Here is a 22,877-nt window from a genome sequence, read left to right on the forward strand (position 1 = left end):
CTAACAAAAAACTTATTTGGAAAGAAAGTTAAAATCATAAGAACTGACAATGGGAAAGAATTCACTTCTGAAATCTTCAGAGAACTTTGTATTAATGTCGGGATTAAGAAGGAGTTAATTGTACCCTATAATCCTCAACAAGCTGGGGTAGGTGAGGAAAAAGAGAACCATTGTGGAAGTTGCAAAGTCAATGATGTATGACCAAAATCTTGATACTTTGTTTTGGGCAGAAGCGTCAAGAACAATTGTCTACAAACAAAATAGATGTCCTCGCTCACATCCTTATAATAAAACACCAGAAGAGGCCTTTACTAGGATAAAGCTTGATATAAGCTATCTTAGGATATTTGGGTGTCCTGTATAGATACATGTACCTAAAGAGAAAAGGACAAAATTAGAACCTTCCAAGAGAAAAGGGACTTTTGTAGGTTACAAGTCCAATGTTTCAGATGTTATGAATATGGACATTATGCTGCAAAATGCTGTGACATACTTAAGAAACAAGCATCCTATGCTAAGGTCAAGAAAACAAACACAAAAGAAGATCTTGAGAAGTTTCTATTCTATTCAGCACTATCAAATCATGTATCAAATAAAGTCAATACTTGGGTGATTGATAGTGGGTCTTCTAGACATATCACCAAAGTCCGAGAACATCTAGATACTATGGTTAAAGAAATTAAGGAACAGGTAAACATTGGAGATGACTCTACACATCTTGTAAAAGGAGTGGGAACCTATAACATCAAATTAGATTCTAGCATCACTATCCAACTACAAAACGTATTAATTTAACCAGGAATAAAAAGAAACCTAGTGTCTATATCTCCCATAAAAGATAATGGGCATAGAGTCACTTTCATGAATGGAAAAGTCTTGGCATGGCCAAAGAATGCTACTTTTAACAAGGCTAAAACAATGTGTAAGATATGTTCATGAAACCCACGACTCCAATGAAATCTAGCATAGAAGATTAGGGCATATACATTTATGAGCCCTAACATCTATGGAAAAATTAGTAACAAGACTTCCCAAACTAAACACAATCCATAATGGAACATGTAAGGGGTATGCGTTATGGAAGAACACTAAAGGATCCTTCCAAAATAGTTTAAGCAAAACTAAAAATGTATTGGAATTAGTCCACTCAGATTTATGTGGACCTATGTCAACTCCGTCAATGGGAGGGTCTCTATACCATGTAATTTTTGTGGATGACTCCTCTAGAAAGACCTGGATCTACTTCCTGAAATGCAAAGAGTCAAAAGAGATCCTTAAGAAATTCAAAGAATTCAAGACCCTAACAGAAAACTCATCTGGAAAGAAAGTTAAAACCCTAAGAACTGACAATGGGAAAGAATTCACTTCCAAAATCTTCAAAGAATTTTGTATTAATCTTGGGATTAAGAGGGAGTTCACTGTACCCTATAATCCTCAACAAATTGGGGTAGGTGAGAGGAAAAACATAATCATTGTGAAAGCTACAAAGTCAATGATGTATGACCAAAATCTTGATACTTCGTTTTGGGCAGAAGCATCAAGACAATTGTCTACATACAAAATAGATGGCCTCACTCACATCTTTATAATAAAACACCATAAGAGGCTTTTATCGAGATAAAACCTGATATAAGCCATCTTAGGATATTTGGGTGTCGTGTATACATACCTCTATGCCTAAAAAGAAAAGGACAAAATTAGAACCTTCCGAGAGAAAAGAGATTTTTGTAGGTCACAAGTCCAATGTTTCAAATGTGATGAATATGAACATTATGCTGCCAAATGTCGTGACAAACTTAAGAAACAACCATCCTATGCTAAGGTCAGGAAAACAAATACAAAAGAAGATCTTGAGAAGTTTCTATTCTATTCAGCACTATCAAATCATGTATCTAATAAAGCCAATACTTAGGTGATTGATAGTGGGTCTTCTAGACATATCACCAAATTTCGAGAACATCTAGATACTATGGTTGAAGAAATTGACTAAGAGGTAAAGATTGGAGATGACTATGCACATCATGTAAAAGGAGAGGGAACCTATAACATCAAATTAGATGATGGCATCACTACCCAACTACAAGATGTATTAATTGTACCAGGAATGAAAAGAAACCTAGTATCTATATCTGCCCCAGAAGATAATGGCTATAGAGTCACTTTCATGAATGGAAAAGTCTTGGCATGGCCAAAGAATGCTACTTTTAAGAAGGCTAAAACAATAGATGTAAGACATGGATACCTATACAAACTTTGCACTGAGTCAAAACAAGCACTCATTCATGAAACCCATGACTCCAATGAAATCTGGCATAGAAGATTAGGGCATATACATTTTCGAGACCTAACATCTATGGAAAAATTAGTAACAAGACCTCCCAAACTAAACACAATTCATAAGAGCCCGTTTGGTTGCTAGCATAGGAATTGAAAATTAGAATAGAAAAATGGAATGGGAATGAGAATGGGGAATGGGAATAGAAAAGGGCAATTCCAATCCTATTTGGTTCACTTGAAATTCAATTGGGAATATGTTAATCCATTGTTTGGTTGTACAAAAATGGAATAGGAATAAGGTTAAGTTTTGTACTTTTAAAAATATTTCCCTTAAACTTTTTTGTTTTAATTTATTGTTTTTTGGTTAATTTTTCAATAATGGTAAAAAGGTTAATAGATTTTCATTTTTCTTTTATTCATCGAAATTAATGAGAAATATAATTTATTTCATTTTTTAAAACAAATAGATACAATAATAAAAATGTTATTAAAAAAATGTTTTAAAAAAATGTTAAAATAAAGTTTGAAAAATAAAATAAAATTTAAAAATAAAATCAGATTGGGAATAGGAATGGCCTATTCCAATAACTATTTTTTGGAATGGACATATGCTCATTTTAGGAGCAAAATTGGAATATGTATGTCTATTCCCTATTCCGATTTGGGGTACCAAACAGAGAATACATTTCCTATTCGAATTTTCCTATTCCTATTCCAACAACCAAATGGGCCCTAACGGAACATGTAAGGAGTGTGCATTGGGGAGGAACACTAAAGGATCCTTAACAAAAGGAAACAACCACTTTGGGCGAGAAAGGTTATTGAGGAAGCAAAAAACTTCGCTACACTGAAAGGGACTTTTGGAGAGAGTAAGAGGCCTAATATATTATCAAACTATGTAGCACTAATGAATGAGATTTCAAATTCAAAACGCACTAGTGTAACTGAAGCTCTTAAAAACCAAGTATGGAAAGATGCCATGACAAAAGAGTATCAATCCATTCTAAAAAATGATGAGTGGGATATAGTACCTACACCTAAAGGGAATCTATTGTTTCCTTTGAATGACTCTTCAAGATTAAACATGCTACAACGGCAATATGGAGAAACATAAGACACGTTTTGTTGCAAGAGGTTTGTCACAGGAGGATGGAACTGATTACGAGGATATATTTGCACTAGTTACTAGATATACGTCTGTTAGAGCAGTTATAGCCATTGTTGCAGCAAAGGGTTGGAAGATACACCAGATGGATGTAAAGATGGCATTCTTGAACGGGACTATAGAAAAGGAAGTCTATCTAGAACAGCCTAACAATTTTGTAAATTTAAAAATAAAATCAGATTGGGAATAGGAATGGCCTATTCCAATAACAACTATTTTTTGGAATGGACATATGCTCATTTTAGGAGCAAAATTGGAATATGTATGTCTATTCCCTATTCCGATTTGGGGTACCAAACAGAGAATACATTTCCTATTCCAATTTTCCTATTCCTATTCCAACAACCAAACGGGCCCTAATGGAACATGTAAGGGGTGTGCATTGGGGAGGAACACTAAAGGATCCTTAACAAAAGGAAACAACCACTTTGGGCGAGAAAGGTTATTGAGGAAGCAAAAAACTTCGCTACACTGAAAGGGACTTTTGGAGAGAGTAAGAGGCCTAATATATTATCAAACTATGTAGCACTAATGAATGAGATTTCAAATTCAAAACCCACTAGTGTAACTGAAGCTCTTAAAAACCAAGTATGGAAAGATGCCATGACAAAAGAGTATCAATCCATTCTAAAAAATGATGAGTGGGATATAGTACCTACACCTAAAGGGAATCTATTGTTTCCTTTGAATGACTCTTCAAGATTAAACATGCTACAAACGGCAATATGGAGAAACATAAGACACGTTTTGTTGCAAGAGGTTTGTCACAGGAGGATGGAACTGATTACGAGGATATATTTGCACCAGTTGCTAGATATACGTCTGTTAGAGCAGTTATAGCCATTGTTGCAGCAAAGGGTTGGAAGATACACCGGATGGATGTAAAGATGGCATTCTTGAACGGGACTATAGAAAAGGAAGTCTATCTAGAACAGCCTAACAGTTTTGTGATTCATGATGCAGTATCCCATGTATGCAAATTGAATAAAGCCCTATATGGACTTAAACAAGCTCCTAGAGCTTGGTATGAGAGAATTAAAGATACCTTACAAGACTAGGTTTCTCTAAGAATGAAGCTGATCCAAATCTTTACTTTAAAGTCATTAAAGGTGATATGTTAATATCAATTCTATATGTTGATGACCTACTGATTACACGAGAAGATCAACTAATTTCTCAATGCAAGAAGCATTTGGCTTCAAAATTTGATATGAAGGCTTTGGGTCTACTACACTACTTTCTAGGATTGGAAGTCTGGCCGAAACCTGATGGTATCCTTCTAAATCAAGGGAAATGTACTATTGACATTCTGAAAAGGTTTGGAATGCTAAATTGTAGGCCTATGTCCACACTCATGGAAACAAACTTACACAAGTTGAAAGAAGCAGCAGCTGAATCCAGATTTGCAGATCCTACCTTCTATAGACAAATCATCGAATCCCTAATGTACTTGGTTAACACATGACCTGACATTTGCTATGTAGTGAATGCCTTGAGTCAATTTATGTGTGGACCACATGAAATACACCTTGTTGCTAATAAACACATTTTGAGGTACCTACAAGGTACTATTGGATATGGACTCAAATATAAGAATGTTGATCTAGACTTACATGGATAATCAAATTCAGATTGGGCTGAAAGTGTGAGTGATCGAAAGAGCACATCTGGATGTTGTTTTAGTTTGGGATCCGCCATGATCTCTTGGATAAGCAAGAAGCAGTCTTTTGTGGCACAAAGTTCTACTGAAGTCGAATAAATTGCAGCCGCAATGGGAGCTAGAGAAGCTGAATGGCTTCGAAAATTGATTGTGGGACTGTTTAGAAAGTTCTTATAACCTACCATTATTCATTTTGAAAATCAAAGTTACATCAAGCTCTCAGTTAATCTTGTTTTCCATGATCGATCCAAGCATATAGAGATCCCTTATCACTCATGAGGGATATGGTTGAAAGGAAAGCAATTCAGTTGAAATATATTTGTACAAATGATCAAACAGTAGATATCCTTACTAAGCCTCTCTCCAGAGTTAAAGTGAGTACCTTAGAAAGAAACTTGGTATGGTTGAAATGTAATTCATTGAGACTAAATCTCGAATGTACTATTATATTTTTTTTCAGATTTTTAATGCGTAAACTCTTTTGTCATATGTGTGGCTCTATGGCTTCATGGGCCTCACCTATATGTATTACTGAAAGGTGACAATCTTTCTAATAATGTACACTTGTATTCAACATTGTAAGGTGACAACTTTACAATGTCTACTACCATGCTAACTTGATAGTTAATATCTCTTAGACTAATTAATTGATATCATGCTGACTTGATATCTATTGCAGATCAATTTGGTCTTAATGAGATAATCATGGTGGACATTATGTGATGTATTGTCCATGGACATACCATGACATGTTATGGTAGACATCATGTGACATGGTGTCAGTGCTCATACCATAACTAGAAATATAAAAGTATCATGCTGATTTGATATTCTGTATACTCCTTGATTTCACGTGCTAGGTGATATCTAAAACTATTCATACCTTTTTGTCTTCCCTAGCTAAGAGGGAGTGTTAAATGTGATAGCGTCAGTCGGCCTAGAAGAATGTGGAACTGATAACCATGTATGCATGTGTGTATAACAGTTCACTATCCATTCACTTGTGAACTGTTATACATGTATGCATACATAATTATATTCGTGATCCAAATTGACTGTCCTTCCTCTGCGACCGGACTGATCACATCCTTGACAAGTATGAGACATTTGTTTATCTCTTGCATATCAATCTGGCATTGGTTATACTTATATTTACCTTAAATGATCGATCTGATCTTGTTAATACAAACTAAACACTAATGAGACCAGCGTTAGTTATAGTTAACTAGAAAACAATCGGTTATAATTGTGCCTCTTGGAAACAAATGTTAATGAACCATCATGTCTCATCATTTGAATAGGCATGTCTACTCATCCACAGGAATATATATCCGATTGAGGATGCAAGAGATGGCACCATTATAAACAATAAATCATTCTATCTCTACATTCAGATATCAGATCACCGTCAAATATAATATCCTATTATTCAGAAATTCCTTATGAAGTTCAAACATTATTATTGCATTGTGATTGCTGATATGTACCTGTCATAGCAATCAGATCAGAAGTCTGAAATTTAAATAACAGTCTACTAGGTTTACCAGTGCATTTACATCTTGCTATACTTTTAAATCAAGAGCATCTTGGTATACTTCCGTTATTGGGAATACTTGAGCAATAGCCACTATTTTCTTATGCATCTATACGTGAATTTGGCAAGACTGAAATCTTGCATCTTATCCCCTGCAGCTAAAGCTTAGTTCTGCACTAAAAATTAATGAAAAATGACTAAATAGCAATCTCCTTTGGTTAGGGTATCATAACAGGTTGGTAGACAGTAGATGTGTTTCCCAGATGCTTTTTTGCAATTCTTTCACGATTTTCTTCAAAAATCATTGAACATTTTTCGAAATTATGGCTGACTAAATCAGGACTTTTCAAGGAAAAAATCATTTTGACCGATTATGCTTCTTTGGTTACAACTAGTCACAAAGAGAAATTCATTTATAAAAAAAACATAACTATATGATCTTCATGAACTTTATAACTTGGAATCAGTATATAAACATAAAAAATCTAACTATCGGCTAAAAAGTGGTAAACAAGCTCATTAGCATGGAGACAACATAAGGACAATGACAAAACTATGTCCTTGTATAGGGTATGCCATAAAGTTAGTAAATAGAACACTTTGCTACGAACCTCACATCTGTCACGGAGGACTCAGTTATAGCTTTTCGCGAGTACTTGCCACGACCATGAGTGATTTTCAGTGACTTGTACAGCCTCCGCAACCGTGCAGAACAGTACCTCCTGCAGCAAGCCATTGTCAAGAACATTGAATGATTTCCACATTGCATCGTACTTGAACATTTTAAAGAGAACTAAATTCCTGAATTACCAAACTTGATTTAATCATTCAATGAAACCTAAAGGCTACACTATGTCTACAATGAACTAAAAACATTTTATAACGGAACAAAAAGTTATGATTGCTAGTTTTCTTAACAATTCATTAACTTATATTCCACTAAATTTTGACATTTCATTGATGGATTACCCAACTTCTACTTAATGGTGACAAATTTTCTATTTCAGGTGTAGGTGTACTGGCAAGACCTGATTTCATAGTTCAGCAGGCCAAAAAATTGTCTTGCACTTGGAACTTGACAAAAACTCAACATATTAAGAAAATATACAATTAGATAAAACAGGCTTCAAATACTTGCAAAATAGGATTAAAAAACATAAGAAATGAATATAATTCTTGCACAGCCAATGAACTTGGCATATGTTCAAATCCACAGCAGTGGAAAGAAAAATGAAAACAGAGTTTGAAGTAAAAAAGGTATTATTCTAAGGGAAGCGTATATTGTATATGGATGGTATGCACAGAAATCAGCAAGTATGCATCAATAGCTCAGAAGTGATTTACTGTTTGAACTTTGACTAACCCATGTGAAGCATTTGGCTTGCACACTGGCAAGCAACCACCAAATTTGTTAAACTGTATCTGCTTTACTCCCGAGCTGTTGGTGTATAACATAAACAACTAGTTAGTGCCTATAACAGTTTTGGGATAGTTATTCAGTTTTCAAACGGTGTTGATTTTGTACTACCTATTTAAAGGCACGTTGTTTGAATCGATAAACATATCAATCAATCATTCTGCTCTTCATTTGGTATTCGAGCATGCAATGATCCTGTCCTATGAGTGAATGAAGGCAAGTGGGAATGCCGTGAAGAATTAATGTTGAATGCAACGATTTATTTCTTGTGTTTAGGTGATATCATTCTATGCTGGACTATTGTATTCATTATGCTGGTCATTCTAGTTTGCTAAAGTTGAATCTTTTGTTGGGCATTTTGTAAAGAGAAGCCCTCAGTTGTTTTATATGAGAATTAAGCTTGCATGGGAGTCTAAAGGGGCTCCTTGAAGATTCAAAGGAATGCTAGGTGCAGCTCTTAGCTGCCATTGTCGCAATTTTGAGGGTGTACTAGGAGACGAAGGGGGAAAGACAAAACAAAGAGGTGGCGGGAATCTTGAAGCATTCATAGAAGACCAAAAACAGCCAAGGCATCCTTGGTTGAGGAGTCACTTCCCTTAAAAGAGATGTATATGGATAATTGAATGGAATCGCACTTCTATGTAGAGGTTAACTTTGGCATTTAATGTAGAGGTGTGAAGTGATGTCATTTATCCCAGTCAGATAGAATAGACAACAGTGAGGGTGTTTAGAAGGTCTACAAAGAATTGTTGAGGCAGATTATTTCTTTTGACTGAAATGTCATTCCAAGTTGGTGTAAAAATCAAGAGAAGGATTACGTGCATATTGCTGGATGACAAATTGGAAGCTTGTTTTTAGATGTATGCATCAATTATTTATTTCATAGGAAGGTTTCAAAAATCAAGGTACAATCCTTTGAAGTAGTTTAAATTTTTTGGAGTAATAAGGGCATCAAAATGGAAAAATTAATGACTATTGTCAACTTTGAAAGATGTGAATTTCACACATGCTCAGTTAAAATACAATTGCTTTTAATTGAAAAAGATTTGTGGGACACTGTGAATGGAATTGTTAAAAAGCAGAAGATGCAAATGAAGCAATGAAATGGATGGCTAAAAATCATAAGGCCATGGCATTGATTGCTCATTTATCAAATGCATATTTGCATCACAATGATCTAAAGAAAACATCAAAGGAAATTTGGGATGAGCTTAAAACTTTATTCTGTTCACAGACATCGAGTGCTAAATGTTCGTAAAGCAAAAACTGTTTGGGTTGAAGATGAAAGAGGAAGATAATAATGTTCAACATATAAGTACATTTTGTTCTCTTCTTAATTCATTTGCAGTTGTTAACTCCAAAGTTGATGAAGATGATGCCAATGCAATCTTGCTAAGTAGTATGCCTTCAAGTTTTGATCATATTGCTTTTACATCGAACAAAATGAATTCCAGCTCTTCTCTGATTGATGAAGAAAGTAGAGGAAAAGTCTAACATTTCAACAATGAAAGAATTTGAATGTTATTATAATCAAAAACTTGGACACGTGCAATTCAGCTGGGTCAAAGATCTCATCGAAGGAAAGTTAAAGAAAAATATAGCTTTCATTGTGACTAAAGGTGAAACACATTTTTGTGGTTTACAGTGCATACAAATTACTCATCTGATAATGACAACTCACCTCACAATGCAAAAATTGAAGAAAGGTTTCTGTTTTAGAGAGTAGAGAAAACAATAAATTAGAGGTTGGAAGCAATGGAGGCAGGGTGTTTTTTATCATCCCAAGCAAGCTTCTCACTCGACGATGATTTATTGCATAAGAAGCGCAGTATTTGTGTCCCTGAAGAAAAGAGGGGGATTGGCATCATTATATCCCTGTAAAGAGCAGGGGGGCAATGTTCTTGTAGTGCACTTTGTTATATCTATTTTTGGTTGATATTTTGTCAAGCGCTTAAGGAGACATTAGTCACACTCGAAGGAGATGCAGACTTTCAAAGGAAAGGTTGTCTCATGTGCAGAGATGTGGGTGATTATTTGTACAGCAAAGGAGGGATTGTTTCCACAGCAATTGAGGAGGTGTTAAGCACACACGGAGGAGATCTGGACTTTCAGAATGTTAATTTTCAAACCAAAATACATAGAAATTAAATAAACTGGAGTGCAAAACCAAGAACAAATAGACACAGAAATTTACCCTGGAAAAACCCAGCCACCCAAAACTTCAATTCTTTATTGAACAATCAAAATCAGAATACAGAGCTTTCCAAGCTTAATCAGCATAATAATCCTTCTCAAAGATTGTCGACTCTCAACAATCATCAGAAATACTATTGACAATGAAAGCAAATGATCTCCTTAACATCAACAGTACACAAAGCACTTTATTGTATTTTATCTCAGATGCCGATTCGTGGGGTCCAGGCCTGGATTCCGCATCGGAGGCGGACGGATTCCGGATGTGTCCGGAAGCCCTGTGGGTGGCTGGCCGGAAGCCAGCCGAAGGCTCCCGGATGTGCCTGGAAGCTTCCAGGCGCATCTGGGAGCCTTCGGCTGGCTTCCGGCCAGCACCAGCTTCCAAGCGCATCCGGGAGCCTTCGGCTGGCTTCCGACCAGCACCCACAGGGCTTCCGGACACATCCGGGAGCATCCGCGGGCCCAGCGGCCTTTCTAACAAAAAACAATAATAAAAACATAAAGACATCTCTGCTCCTTATGTGTCCAGTCAAAATGACTGTTCTACCATCTGCCACATGTCATGCACTTTTTTAATCCTTGACACAGATACGTACAACCTAAGTAAAGCTGATGGTGAAGAAATGTGTTAGAGGGACATGTTTGCGATCAGAGTGGTATTAAGCTATGTGCACTTATTGATTAATATACAGGGCAAATGGGAAAGAGTGCCTTTGGTGGACCAGGTCCCATTAACTAAATCGATATCTCACATGGCAGGGGCCAAGTAAAACATTAGTTTGCTAATAAACATTCCACAATCTTCGGAACTGATTAGTAATAATTTAAATTAATACAACAGAAAGTGCCAGTACACAATCATATGCTGTCTCAAAACTGAAAAACTGCCTTTCAAGCATCATGTATCCTTCAAGACAAGCACAGGGATTCCCCAACAAAAATTATTATTCAGGAAAGAAATCATCAGTAAGAAGTCCCAAATATGGACTCCTGTAATTTCCGATCTACAAAAAAAATCTGAATTAGGCAAGGACAATTTGAATTGCGCTGTATTAACAAACATCTTGTAGAAATCTTCATCATGACAAACTTATGGTATCCCTCAAAAGGATTAAAACTGTATAAGAAATCCACAAAATAGAAAACATAAACCTGGAAGCAACAGTGTAATACTAGCTTGATAAAGGCAACATCTAACTGCTAAGATGTTACAGGCTAAATCTGGATAATGATGAATATTTGAAATAGAATTTTTACTAGAATCCTGCGAATATTCTGACAAAGAGGATGCCCAACATGAAAACAAACACAAACAGAGCAGTCTTCAAATGCAAAATCTAAAGTTGACAAATAATTGAGATATTAAATACCTGACAGCATTATTAAAGTCACTTATAGGGCTTTCTGCCAGTCACAGTCAAATTCACTCTCAAATTCGAATATAGGGCTTTCTGCCGGGCAACATCTAATCACTGCTAAGATGTTACAGGTTAAATCTGGATGAAGCTAAAAATTTGAAATAGGATTTCCACCAAGAATCCTACAAATATATATATATATATATACACACACACACACACACACACACACGTTTCCTCCCGCATCCGCATCCACAAAAAAAAAAATCCCCGCATCCCGTATTCGCTTCCGGAATCCACTTCGGAATCTGCATCCGAATTGGTAACTTAGTATTTTATTAATACCAAACACAGAAGAAGCGGTACACCCAAAATAATCTCTGAGAATTAACTGTTGGAGACAGCAACATTGACACGCTCTGCAGAATATAACCGGATGCTACATGAACTGTCCACAACAGTTACTCATCCATTTAATACTCTTCATGCGATCACTATATAGTTGATAAGTAGGAGATAACGCTATATAGTTGTGCACTTACCCAAACCAATGTATCCGCAATCAATCAGTAACTGATGACACTTGGATTTCCTTCAAGAGTGACATGGACAGTGGCAGCAGAGAATAGGAAACTATTCAACTTCAAATGCGTTCAAATCATTTAAGCTAGGAATAATATGCAGAGGAGAGAGAGCAAGATGAGATGGAAGCCAAAGACGGTTATTTAGCCAATTCATCGCAGGTAGAACTGATTTCTCCTGCAGTTATAAAACATTAATAAGGAGGAAAGGCGTCTCATGTGCAGCAGTAGAGGAGCATTAGACAAACGCAGAGGAGATGTGGAATTTTGGAGGACAATGTGTCTCATTAGGCATGGAGGTCGGAACAATTTATGTTCTCTCATGTTGTGCAAATGGTGGCAGGTTCTACCGTCAGGGATCTAGTAATGAATTCAGTTTGATATTTATTAGGTGAGCAAGGAGGATTGCTGAAGTTGCTTCATCAAAGTCTCCAGAAGGGTTGGGGTTCAAAACCCTTGCAATCTTCCATTCTTGTTTGAATTAACGCAGTAAGGAGGGAATGGTAGCTTAGTACTGTTTACCTAAACAACTAGTTAGTTGCTACTGTAGTTTTGGGATAGTTATTCAGTTTTCTAACTGTGCTGATTTTGAACTGCATATTTAAAGGCACATTGTCTGAATCAATAAACATATCAATCAATCATTATCTTGATCACAAGGTCAAAACCTAGCGTTACAAAATTTGAACAACAGATACGATACCTACATAGAAATCCTCTAATGTGCTTCTATGCATAAACATTGTTTGTACCGAATTGGCATGCACACTGATCATGACCTCAATTCAAGCATCTACAGAATTTTAGAACTAATAAAATATCCAGGAGAATATCGGATGAAACTAATTAATTGAAGTCAAAAAATTGAGCTAAACAGAACAATACTAGAGTTTTTGATGTGGAGCAAAAAAATATCTTTCTCGATGTTCAGTTCAAATAAGATATGTTCATTAAATGTAAGCATCAAAGTTTCATAATGAAGCCTTAGATGCAAATCCCAAGAGACGTGATAATGCATTAAAATTGCACAAAAGACCATATCAAACTCCGACGAGCTTGGTGTGGCAGATCCAAACGAACGAGACCAAAAGGAAGGCCCGGAGGCCGGCCTTAATTATCATGGGTATTTGCAGTGATGCTAAGTTGAACAGTTCATACACACTCGGGTTCGAAAACTAAGAGAAGATTACACAAATAAATGAAAAAACTGCCGAATTAAAATAAATAAATAGGCACAGAATAAAGGAATCCCACGGAATTTACTTCCGAAAACATTTTTTGAATGTGGCAAAAAATAACAATTATAAAAAACAGGCTACTAAAACATGAACTGGGCACTGAAGAAATGAATTAGAACATACCTGTAACGAGTATAATCCCCGTGGCGCAGCCCATGTTGAGATTGTGCAATCTTGAGAAGCTGCAAGACTGTTCAAAGAACAGGGCACGATCAAAACATCTAAATTATGAATGTGAACCAATAAAAAGATTTAGGATTATTATAAAAATATATGCTAAACTGTACAATTTACAGAGTTTTTTAGCTGTACCATTTACAGAGTACTTTTTATTTGAGTGATCTGTAGAAGGTGGGGTTTCTTTATCAATCTCCATAGCTGAGGGAGTAGTAGCTGATATTACGGATCCGCTGCGTGAAGCTTTTCCAGCTCTTCCGGAACCCATTGCTTCTTCTGCTTAAGGTGAATCTCAAGTGCGTAACCCTAGGCCTGGGGTTCCCGTAGAAACTCCTACTCTGCTCGTCCCTGCTATAGACGGTACATATACAAATATGCATCAAAATAGAAAATACAACGCAATTTCTCTTTTCTGCAATTTCATACTACCCTTTATGGAATTGGACATTTCAAATGGGAGCTAACGAAATAGGACGGATGGGAAAAATAGTAAGAGAAATGGAAACAGAATTTGGAGCATTTTATTTAGCACCAGCTTACGTTTGTTTCCTTGGTTCTAAAAAAAATCAGCTTACGGTTTTCTTTCACCCGTTAGGAATTGGTAGCTTTTCTCTGTTGAAGTTCTATGCTAAACCTAAACTACATCTGTTTATGGCCGTGCATTACAAAATTATTTAGCCGATAGGCTGTGTCTATGGGTAATTATTAGTTCCTCAAGAGGGAGGAATACTAACGCATTCATGTAGGTGCTATTAGTCTTACTAATTTGACCAATGAGATCAAAGTATTTGTTGTCAAAGTATTTATTCATTTCGTAAACCTATTTTAATGTTTTTTTTTTTTTGATGAATAGTCCTTTTCAATTAATAAAATTTACTAAGATTACAATTCACAAAAAAGGGTCGGGGGATACAAGATCACCCTGCGAATGAGTTCACACGGTCGAAGTCGGAAAAAACAACATGGTCTCAGCCAAAAACTATTCACTATTCATCAAAAAAAGCTTTTAACAACCTCAGGCTGCCAAGGCAGTACCAGCAGAGGGAGGATCATCTTTATCAAGAAATCCTCACGCATCAGTGGGATTGTGGGGCGGATTGGAAACAGTCCAGCCATCAACAACATCAGCAGGATCTGAAGTAGTCGCAGTCTCCGCATCCTTCTTGTCTGGCTGCGGAGGAGAAATTGCCAAGGCCAGCCGAGGAAACTTGCTAGAGTGCGCCCATCCAGGGGGAGGAGTCGGGGACCAGCCAGAAGCCCACCCAGGGGGAGGAGCCGGGGACCAGCCAGAACCACCACGCAGTGGGGAAGCGGAGTGGCGCCTCCAACAGCCATGTCCACCGTTGGGAGAGCGGTGGCGGGGACCCTAGGAGCGCCGCGTGTGTGAATGACGACCAAAGGACTGGCGTCGGAAACGGCGACCACGAGACAAAGAGGCATCGGCCAAGGCATCCGGAGGCACTCTGGCAATGGTGCATGGAGCATTGCCCCAATGATTTAACAATTCCTGTAAGTGCGCAACTTCCAGGGCAACTTTATTAGCTTGCACCTGTATCTGCATAATGACATTGTTACAAATGCATGCCTTAGTGTACATTGCAATGTTAACATCCAAAAAACTGTGAGTGAATAAAACTGCATTCCTATCTTTCCACAGAGATAACAAGATTTCCATCCTGAAAGTATGCCAAATCTAGGAGAACTTCCGAGGAATTCTGGGGGAATCACCCAGCAAGATCATGTGCCATGAAAAAGGTTCGAGCCTGAAAGGCTTGAAAAAATCATGAATCCAGTGCCAATAATTCTGAGCACGCTTGCAAAACCAAAAAATATGCAAAAAGGACTCAAGTTGACCACAGAAGGGGCATCTGGGATCAGGAACCCAATGTGCTTGAGCCGAGGCCCCAAGGGAAGACCTTGGAAGGCAAGGCACCAAGCAAAGTGGGCAATCTTAGGTTCTGTAATGGCACTCCAAATGGTGTCAAAACGTTTTCTCCATTAAGAAAGCGAAGACTGCAAATGACATCGTTGATTAAGCATGTCCACCATTGGAAGGTGGGGTGAAAGCCATATGTACCCCATATTGGGCTTATAATTGGTAAATGGAGTGGCAAGATACCACTTCCAATCATGCCACCAAGGACGAACAGACTAAATCCCCACTTTATGAACTAAGTGCACAGGGATGGAAGACAACAGAAGGTCATAAGTCTAGCGATCGGAACTAACAAGGCGGTACTGAACTTGCATATCCTCCCATGACCTGAAATTCATGGTGACTCTTGAAAAAATATCCTTGGTATTGTGGATGCCATGTTTAAAGAAGCGCAGAGCATTGGCACCTTGAGTCTTGGCAAGAGGAGTACCTTGGATGGCAAACAGGGGAGACCACCAAATGTTATGTTGATTTAAGGATAGCCCATTGCGAAACTCATCACTAGCCCAACGAAGCCAAGGTTTAACACCAGGCTTTCCAGATGCTCTTTATAACAAAAGAGCCCTATATGACCACTGGTTCACGCATAGTGAGAAGGGTCTGAAAACCAATCCCCTTCCACGATGGTATGTTAACAGGGAAGCCGAAAGAAATGCAATGCTTTACTAGTATCTTCCAGGTTTCATCTCTAGAAATAGCTCTAATAATCCATTTAGCACAGAGGGCAAGGCCCTGCTTGCGAGTGGAAAGCAGGTCGAGACCCCCAGATTCCCTTGGGAGACAACAAAAATCCCAAGCAACTCTGTGAAAATCATGATGGTCAGAACCAGAGGCCCAAAGAAAATCTCTAAGCAAACGTTCTAGTTTGAGATAGGAAGCTTTGGAGGGAGCCCAACAGGAAGAATAGTACACATGGGTGGCAGCCAGAATCTTAGAACAAATCTGGAATTTACCAACAAGAGAAAGAGGCTTAGTGATCCAATAATCAAGCTTTTTGCTAATCTTCGCAAGCATAGCATTCCAAAGTTCCACAGGGGAAGCCTGGAAAGCAAAGGGAATGCCAAGAAAGCGGAAGATTTCTCCATGAGTAACCCATTTCTATTGAAACTGGTTGAACCAAGTTGGAGCTGGCAAGAAAGACTGGCGGTAACAAAGTGTTTTATGCTATTGAATGGCAAAGCCAGAGGCTTGACAAAAAGTGTCCAGACAATTTAAAGCATTTTTTATGTTTTCTTCATCTTCAAGAAGAGTAAGAAAAGAATCATCAGCAAAATGACTATTGACTAACTGGGAGGAAGAATCAGGCAAGGAAATGCCACGGACCAGTCCTAAAGACACAGAGTGAGCAAGTAAATAACCAAAACCTTCAACAGCAAGGACATAAAGCGCTGGAGCTAGTGGACAACCTTGCCTGATGGAGCGAAAAAGTCCAAAAGCTTTAGATTGTGAATTATTGATGGTGATGCAAGCATTAGCGTCACCAAAGAGCATCTCCATAGACTGAAGGAAACTGGGACCAAAACCCAAAGCCTGAAGCATAGCCAAAATGAAAGGCCATTCAATGTGATCATAGGCTTTAGCAAAATCTATCTTTAAAAAGATAGCCTGCTGCTTGGACTTATGGGCCCATTTCATACCTTCCCAGACAGCAATGATGTTGTCAAGAATATATCTGGATTTGATGAAGCCAGTTTGTTTAGGCCGCACAATTAAAGGTAGCATATGGCGGATTTTGAGAGAGAGCGCCTTGGCAATGATCTTATAAGACACATTCGGGAGGGTGATGGGCCTCCAGTTGCATGTCCTCAGGATCACCAGCTTTAGGTATGAATTTAATATTACCTTTATTTATGATCGCTCCTAAGCTTTTAGAATGATATGCTTCAAGATAGACTTTGTGCAGATCAGGACCAATTTGCTCCCAAAGATGTTTGTAAAATTCACAAGGAAATCCATCACACCCAGGGGATTTGTCATCCGCCATGGAGTAAACTGCCTCTTTAAGGTCTTAGAGGGAAAGAAGTTGCTCACAGAAAGCGTGTTGCTCAACCACGAGGCGGTTTGGAGTAACAACGATACACTTTTTGAGAACCTCCTCCTGAGCAACCGAATTGCCCTACGAAGCAAAGACGTTCTCATAGCGAAGAACAAATGCTTGCAAGATGTCGAGCAGACTGGAAAGAACATTAGTTCCTTATTTTGTCTTTTTAATCCCAACATTGGTATGACGGGCTCGGAGAGCCTGGAAGAACTCCTTCGAAGCTTTATCGCCAACCTCCAACCAATGGAGACGGGCTTTGATTTGGGCTCCTTGGGTAGCATAGTTATCAGCAATTTGCATATCATGGCGAAGCTTGGCAAGCTGAATTTGTAAATCCACATCAAAGGGGTTGAAGGTGAGAGCTTCAGAGGCTTTTTTGAGGGCAAGGGTGTTGGCTTCATAAGACCATTTTCTGAAGATTGCCAGATGACGCCCGTAGATGCGCAAAAAATGAGCAATTCTAGTAATGGCGTCATTCCACTATTGAATCCAACCTCGATGAGAATGCGGACGTGGCTCCAAATTCCAGACACGTTGGATGTGGGAGATCGTGGAAGCATGCAACGACACAGATGTGTTGAGGAAGAATTGAGACTTGGCCACCTTGGGGACAGTTGTTTGCCAAGAAATGCCAAAATAAATGGGATAGTGGTCTGACAACGTCACATCTGTCAGGGGAATGACAGGTAAATCACGATCTTTGGAGAAGGAGAAAAAAGATTGCGCCGAGATCATAGCACGATCAAGACATTTTAAAATGCGGTCAAGACCGGCTCAAAAATTGGACCAAGTGTGCCAGGCCCCATGACCATGGTGGCGGTTTGTATTGGGATCAAAAAGGCCCAATTTATTTCGAATGTAAAACCAGGCTTCTCTTTCCCCAATTGTCCAACGGAAAGGCAGAATGCCATCTTTGTCAAAGGCCACTTCAACCATATTGAAGTCCCCACACAAGACCCAAGTAGCTGGCGGCAAGTTGTTAGCAAGCCAAACCCATATTTGTGCCCTTTCCACAGCATCATTGGAGGCATAAACATTAATGACTCCAAAAGAATGATTGTTACTGGAAAGCAAAAGCCAAATAATACGGTGTGTGGGGTCAGTACCATGCGAGATAATAGCAGAATGAAGGCGAGGTGACAGGAGAGTAACTACACCACCTCGGCCAACTTCATGCTGAGAAGAAAACACAACGCTATCCTGCCAAATGACGCAGCATGCAGCAGAAAGCATGAAACCAGAAATCTTAACTTCTTGCAGGCAAAAAAAATCTAAATTCCCAAGTTTATGACGAGTATCCCGGACATAGAACTTTCTGGGGAGGTCTGTAAGACCTCGAACATTCCATGAGAGGAAGTTCATGAGAACTCTTCCATATCATCCTCGTCCTCCAGAGAGGAGTAGCTATTCTGCAAAAAGGTAGAAACCGGGTGGAAGTCAGACGGGAAATCCTCTGGACTTACAGCTTGCCGTTTTACCCCTGATATCTTCGCACAGCCAGGAGGACTGCGAGAACGCCTTGTTGCTGGTGGTACTATGGAAGAAACTACAAGAGGAGTACGAGCCCCAGCCAAGGGTGAGGCCCTTGCAGCCACCTTGATCCCCTGCGAACCAGCAGGGTTTGAAACCTGCGAAACCCCCGGAACAAGTGCAATGGAAGCCGCTGGCGTCTCTACGCTAGCAAGTGTTGACACTTCTGTGGAAGTAGGAGGAATCGCGATAACCGCCGCATAGGATGGCTTAGGGGCCAAGGGATTCAAGGCAGGCTTGCCCTTGCGCCCAATAGTAACCCATTCTTTTTTTTTTCCTTCGACCTATTTGACAAGCGCCACTTTAGGCTGGGGTTTGACCCTAGGTGTAGCCAAAGGGCAATCCCTGATCTTGTGTTCCGCAGACTGGCACCTATAACAGGTGTTAGGTAGGTTCAAGTAAAGCACCTTCTGTGAGAAGGTTTGAGTTCCAATCTGGATTTCCACAGAATCCTTGAGATCTTTGGAAAGATCAACTTTAATGCAAACACGCATATTTAAAAATAGTGTTTATTTCACATTTTATTGGCTGCACTTAATTTAGGCAAGGAGAAAATTAAATTTTCCAAACGGAAATTGGGTGAAAATTGTATCGGCGCCGACATACCCAGTGCATATCTGTCCCACTTAGATTTATGCATTTGTGTTCAGCTGTTAAGAATTAATTAAATGCTCATAAATACTCTCACCTTTATCTCCAGCTTTCACCGACCCAATGAGCATTTATCCCCAGCTTTTACCTACCCAAAAATCTCTGTGTGTTGTTGGGTTATTTCTCTGCACTCGGACCACGCAAGGAAAGGGGTTGGCTAGCACTTGCATTCCTGATTTCTTGCTTGGTAGTTTCACTTTGTTAAACCCAATATGTTGCCTTTTCTTGGGTTTGAATTTCATGTGCTTTGAGTGTGCAGGTGGCTTTTTTGAGCAATTATCTTGGGTATGCCTTCAAATGCATAAAGCCCTTTCTTGGTTGTTCAACTTTTAATTTTTGCAAGTAGAATGCACAAGCAGTTGCATTCAAATAGGTTTTGGTTGGTTTCATTTTCCTGCTGTGCTAGGGTATTTGCAGATGAGAAGTCGGATCATTTTTATTATAAACGCAACAGTTTATATATTTTTAAAGGGTTTGGATTTTTTGCAAGGGCTTGATCCTAAGACCACTACGAAGCATGAATCATGTCGTCCGCAGGGAAAAAGCTAATAAACGATGTCAAAGGTAGGGTACTAGATTATGCCTTTTTTAATTTTTATTTTCAAAGAATGTAGTTTAAGATTTTTGTGAATCACAGTAATGGTTTATGGGTCCTGAGATGAACTCACCGGGCTTTGTTTGCTAGGGTCTTGGATTTTATTTCGGAAAGATGATTTCAATTTGGAAGATGGACAAGAATGTTTTGTGGAGTTTGAATCTGTGGGTGCGTACATCAAAATGTTTTGTGTAAAGTTTTATTTTTTATTGGTCTGCCATGCCAAGGATTCGATCAAAGAATTAAAAGCCTTTTTGACTTTTTTTAGAGTGTTGATTTATTCTAAATTTGGAATTGCCATTGTGGTAATGTTTATCAGGGTTTCATATGTAAAGACCCGTTGCGCTGTCCTTTCATCATTGTTCGGCAACCACAAATACAATCGTCAACTTTGAATATGATTATATTAAAACAAATTTTTAAAAATTCACAATTCACTTTCATTTGCCAATTTCAAAGTTGCATATGTAAAATTAAAATTCAAGATTACATATACATATCTAAGTCTAGAAATGGGTTAACTGGATTATGAAAAGGCTGGTAAAACAGGTATAAATTAATTTTTTATTAAATGATTTTTTAATTAATATAAATTTATTTTTGAAATTTAATATATAGATATTTTATTTTATTGAAAAAATATAAATATATTTTCTTATATATATATATATATATATATATATATATATATATATATATATATATATATATATATATATATATATATATATATATATATATATATATATATATATATATATATATATATATATATATAATTTTTATTTTTATTTTAAATATAAATTAACTTTTTTTAGTAAGTTTTTGAGTATATGTATCTAGTGTATGTGATTGTGTCTAAAGACATTCATATATTTAGAAATAGTCTTAGGAGATTCATCAAAATATTTTATTAAAAACATTTATGGAAACATTCTTATAATTTTTTAAAGTATTATATCAACAATAATGTCAAGTATTGCTCATTTAGTAATTTAATTTTGATAATTTTACCATTATTATGTTTAAAAAAAAAAAAACATTTGTAATGGATATGTATGTATACGTATTTTATGTAATATTTTCTCTTAAAATTCATGTTCATGATTTTTTTTACAAGTTCCATAGTCATCGTTACAGATATTTAGCATAATTTTATTATTATTATTATTATTATAGTGGATTCATTTGATTCAAATAACATGATTTGGAATAATTTACATATTTAAATCTTATTATATTTTTAGTTTAAGTATTACCCATTGCCCTTTCCTTTTATCTTCTAATGTCTGATCTGACAGGACAAAATGGCAACGACAATTGTGCACTTTTTTTTGACACTTTTTTTGCTTTTTTGATAAGGAAACTTTTGATACTGTCTCTTTTACCAACCCGATTTTCTCCTTCTTAGGCATCCAACACCACTGGGTTATGAGAACAATTTGTTCATTGTTGGTAATTTGTTGAGTTTAATTTATATTATATGTCATCACAATGCAACATTAATTTTCATCAAAAAAAAAATTCATACAATTGCATTATTTTAATTTTGAAGTCTTTTGAATAAACTTAGGGATTGACGCACATCTTTTCATCCACGTAATAGCTTCAATGCCAAATGTGAAATAATCATCTATTCCATAGTACCACTTTTATATACCAAATTGGCCTGAAGCAAAGCTATACAATAAATGAAGAAATAGATTTTTACTAAATTATTATAAATAAATATTCAAATATTTAAGAATTTATTTCTAATTTTAAAATAATAAAATATTAAATATCACATACAACTTTCATGTCAATTTGGAAAAGGAAATATAAGTAAAATTAAAATATAAAAATATAAATTTTCCTATTGTTTCTTTAGGCATCCCCTCTCTATTAAATTTAAATTGAATATTTATTTACTATTTTTAAAATTAATTAAAATCTACTACTGCAAACAAATATTTAAGTACATTTCGTGCTTTTTCAAGTTAATTAATTATTACTTAATGCCAACCCTTCCCTTGCCTACTCTACAACAATACAACTACCACACATATGGTAGGAACTATGATGCTTAGCATCTCTTGTTTAAAAATGGCAAACAAATTCCTAATGCAGGTAAATAGAAGGTAAAGTATTTTATGTTTCAAAAAGTATTGTATACCATCATTTTTGTAGCTGTTGCAATAAAAAATTTAATCGGCTTTAGTAATCTATCTCTCTCCTGATTCGCTTTCCGCGAAGTTATTTTTTCATTTTGTCGCACATGCAAAGAAATTACATGTTCTTAACCCATGGGAAAAAAAAATTTATCATAAAACTAATAAATATAGATAGATAGATAAATAAAATTTTAACGTCCACGAGGCTAAAAATAGCCTATGGGATAGCAAGACAACTCAAGCAAACTTAAGTAGCACTGTTCACTTCTTGTGTAGGATGATGATGAGTCCACCCAATTGCTCAATGTACTCTTCGTTGAATAGGTTATGCCAAGAACTATCACATATAATATCCACAAATTTATCTCTGC

General features: G+C 37.1%; 1 protein-coding gene across 3 annotated transcripts in view; it reads right to left on the reverse strand.

Annotated features, from left to right (window-relative positions):
• The window catches only part of LOC149536143 (signal recognition particle-related / SRP-like protein), a 133,179-nt gene extending 118,902 nt beyond the window's left edge, over positions 1 to 14,277 (reverse strand). Inside the window, exons 1-4 of one of the 3 annotated variants that reach the window (XM_089806607.1) lie at positions 14,141 to 14,277; positions 13,736 to 13,951; positions 13,547 to 13,613; positions 7,248 to 7,358 (exon numbers count right to left, since the gene is read on the reverse strand). In XM_089806607.1, coding sequence (XP_089662733.1) covers positions 7,248 to 7,358; positions 13,547 to 13,613; positions 13,736 to 13,868 — 311 coding nt within the window. In that variant the 5' untranslated portion in view covers positions 13,869 to 13,951; positions 14,141 to 14,277. Of the gene's footprint in view, positions 1 to 7,247; positions 7,359 to 13,546; positions 13,614 to 13,735; positions 14,012 to 14,140 lie in introns of those variants that run through there. The other 2 variants (XM_089806606.1, XM_089806605.1) reach the window with 2 other exon arrangements.
• Positions 14,278 to 22,877: the final 8,600 nt, after the last annotated feature.

This window comes from Cupressus sempervirens, chromosome 10 (genome assembly GCF_028749045.1).
Source record: "Cupressus sempervirens isolate cs-2001-9-10 chromosome 10, ASM2874904v1, whole genome shotgun sequence".
NCBI lineage: Eukaryota > Viridiplantae > Streptophyta > Pinopsida > Cupressales > Cupressaceae > Cupressus > Cupressus sempervirens.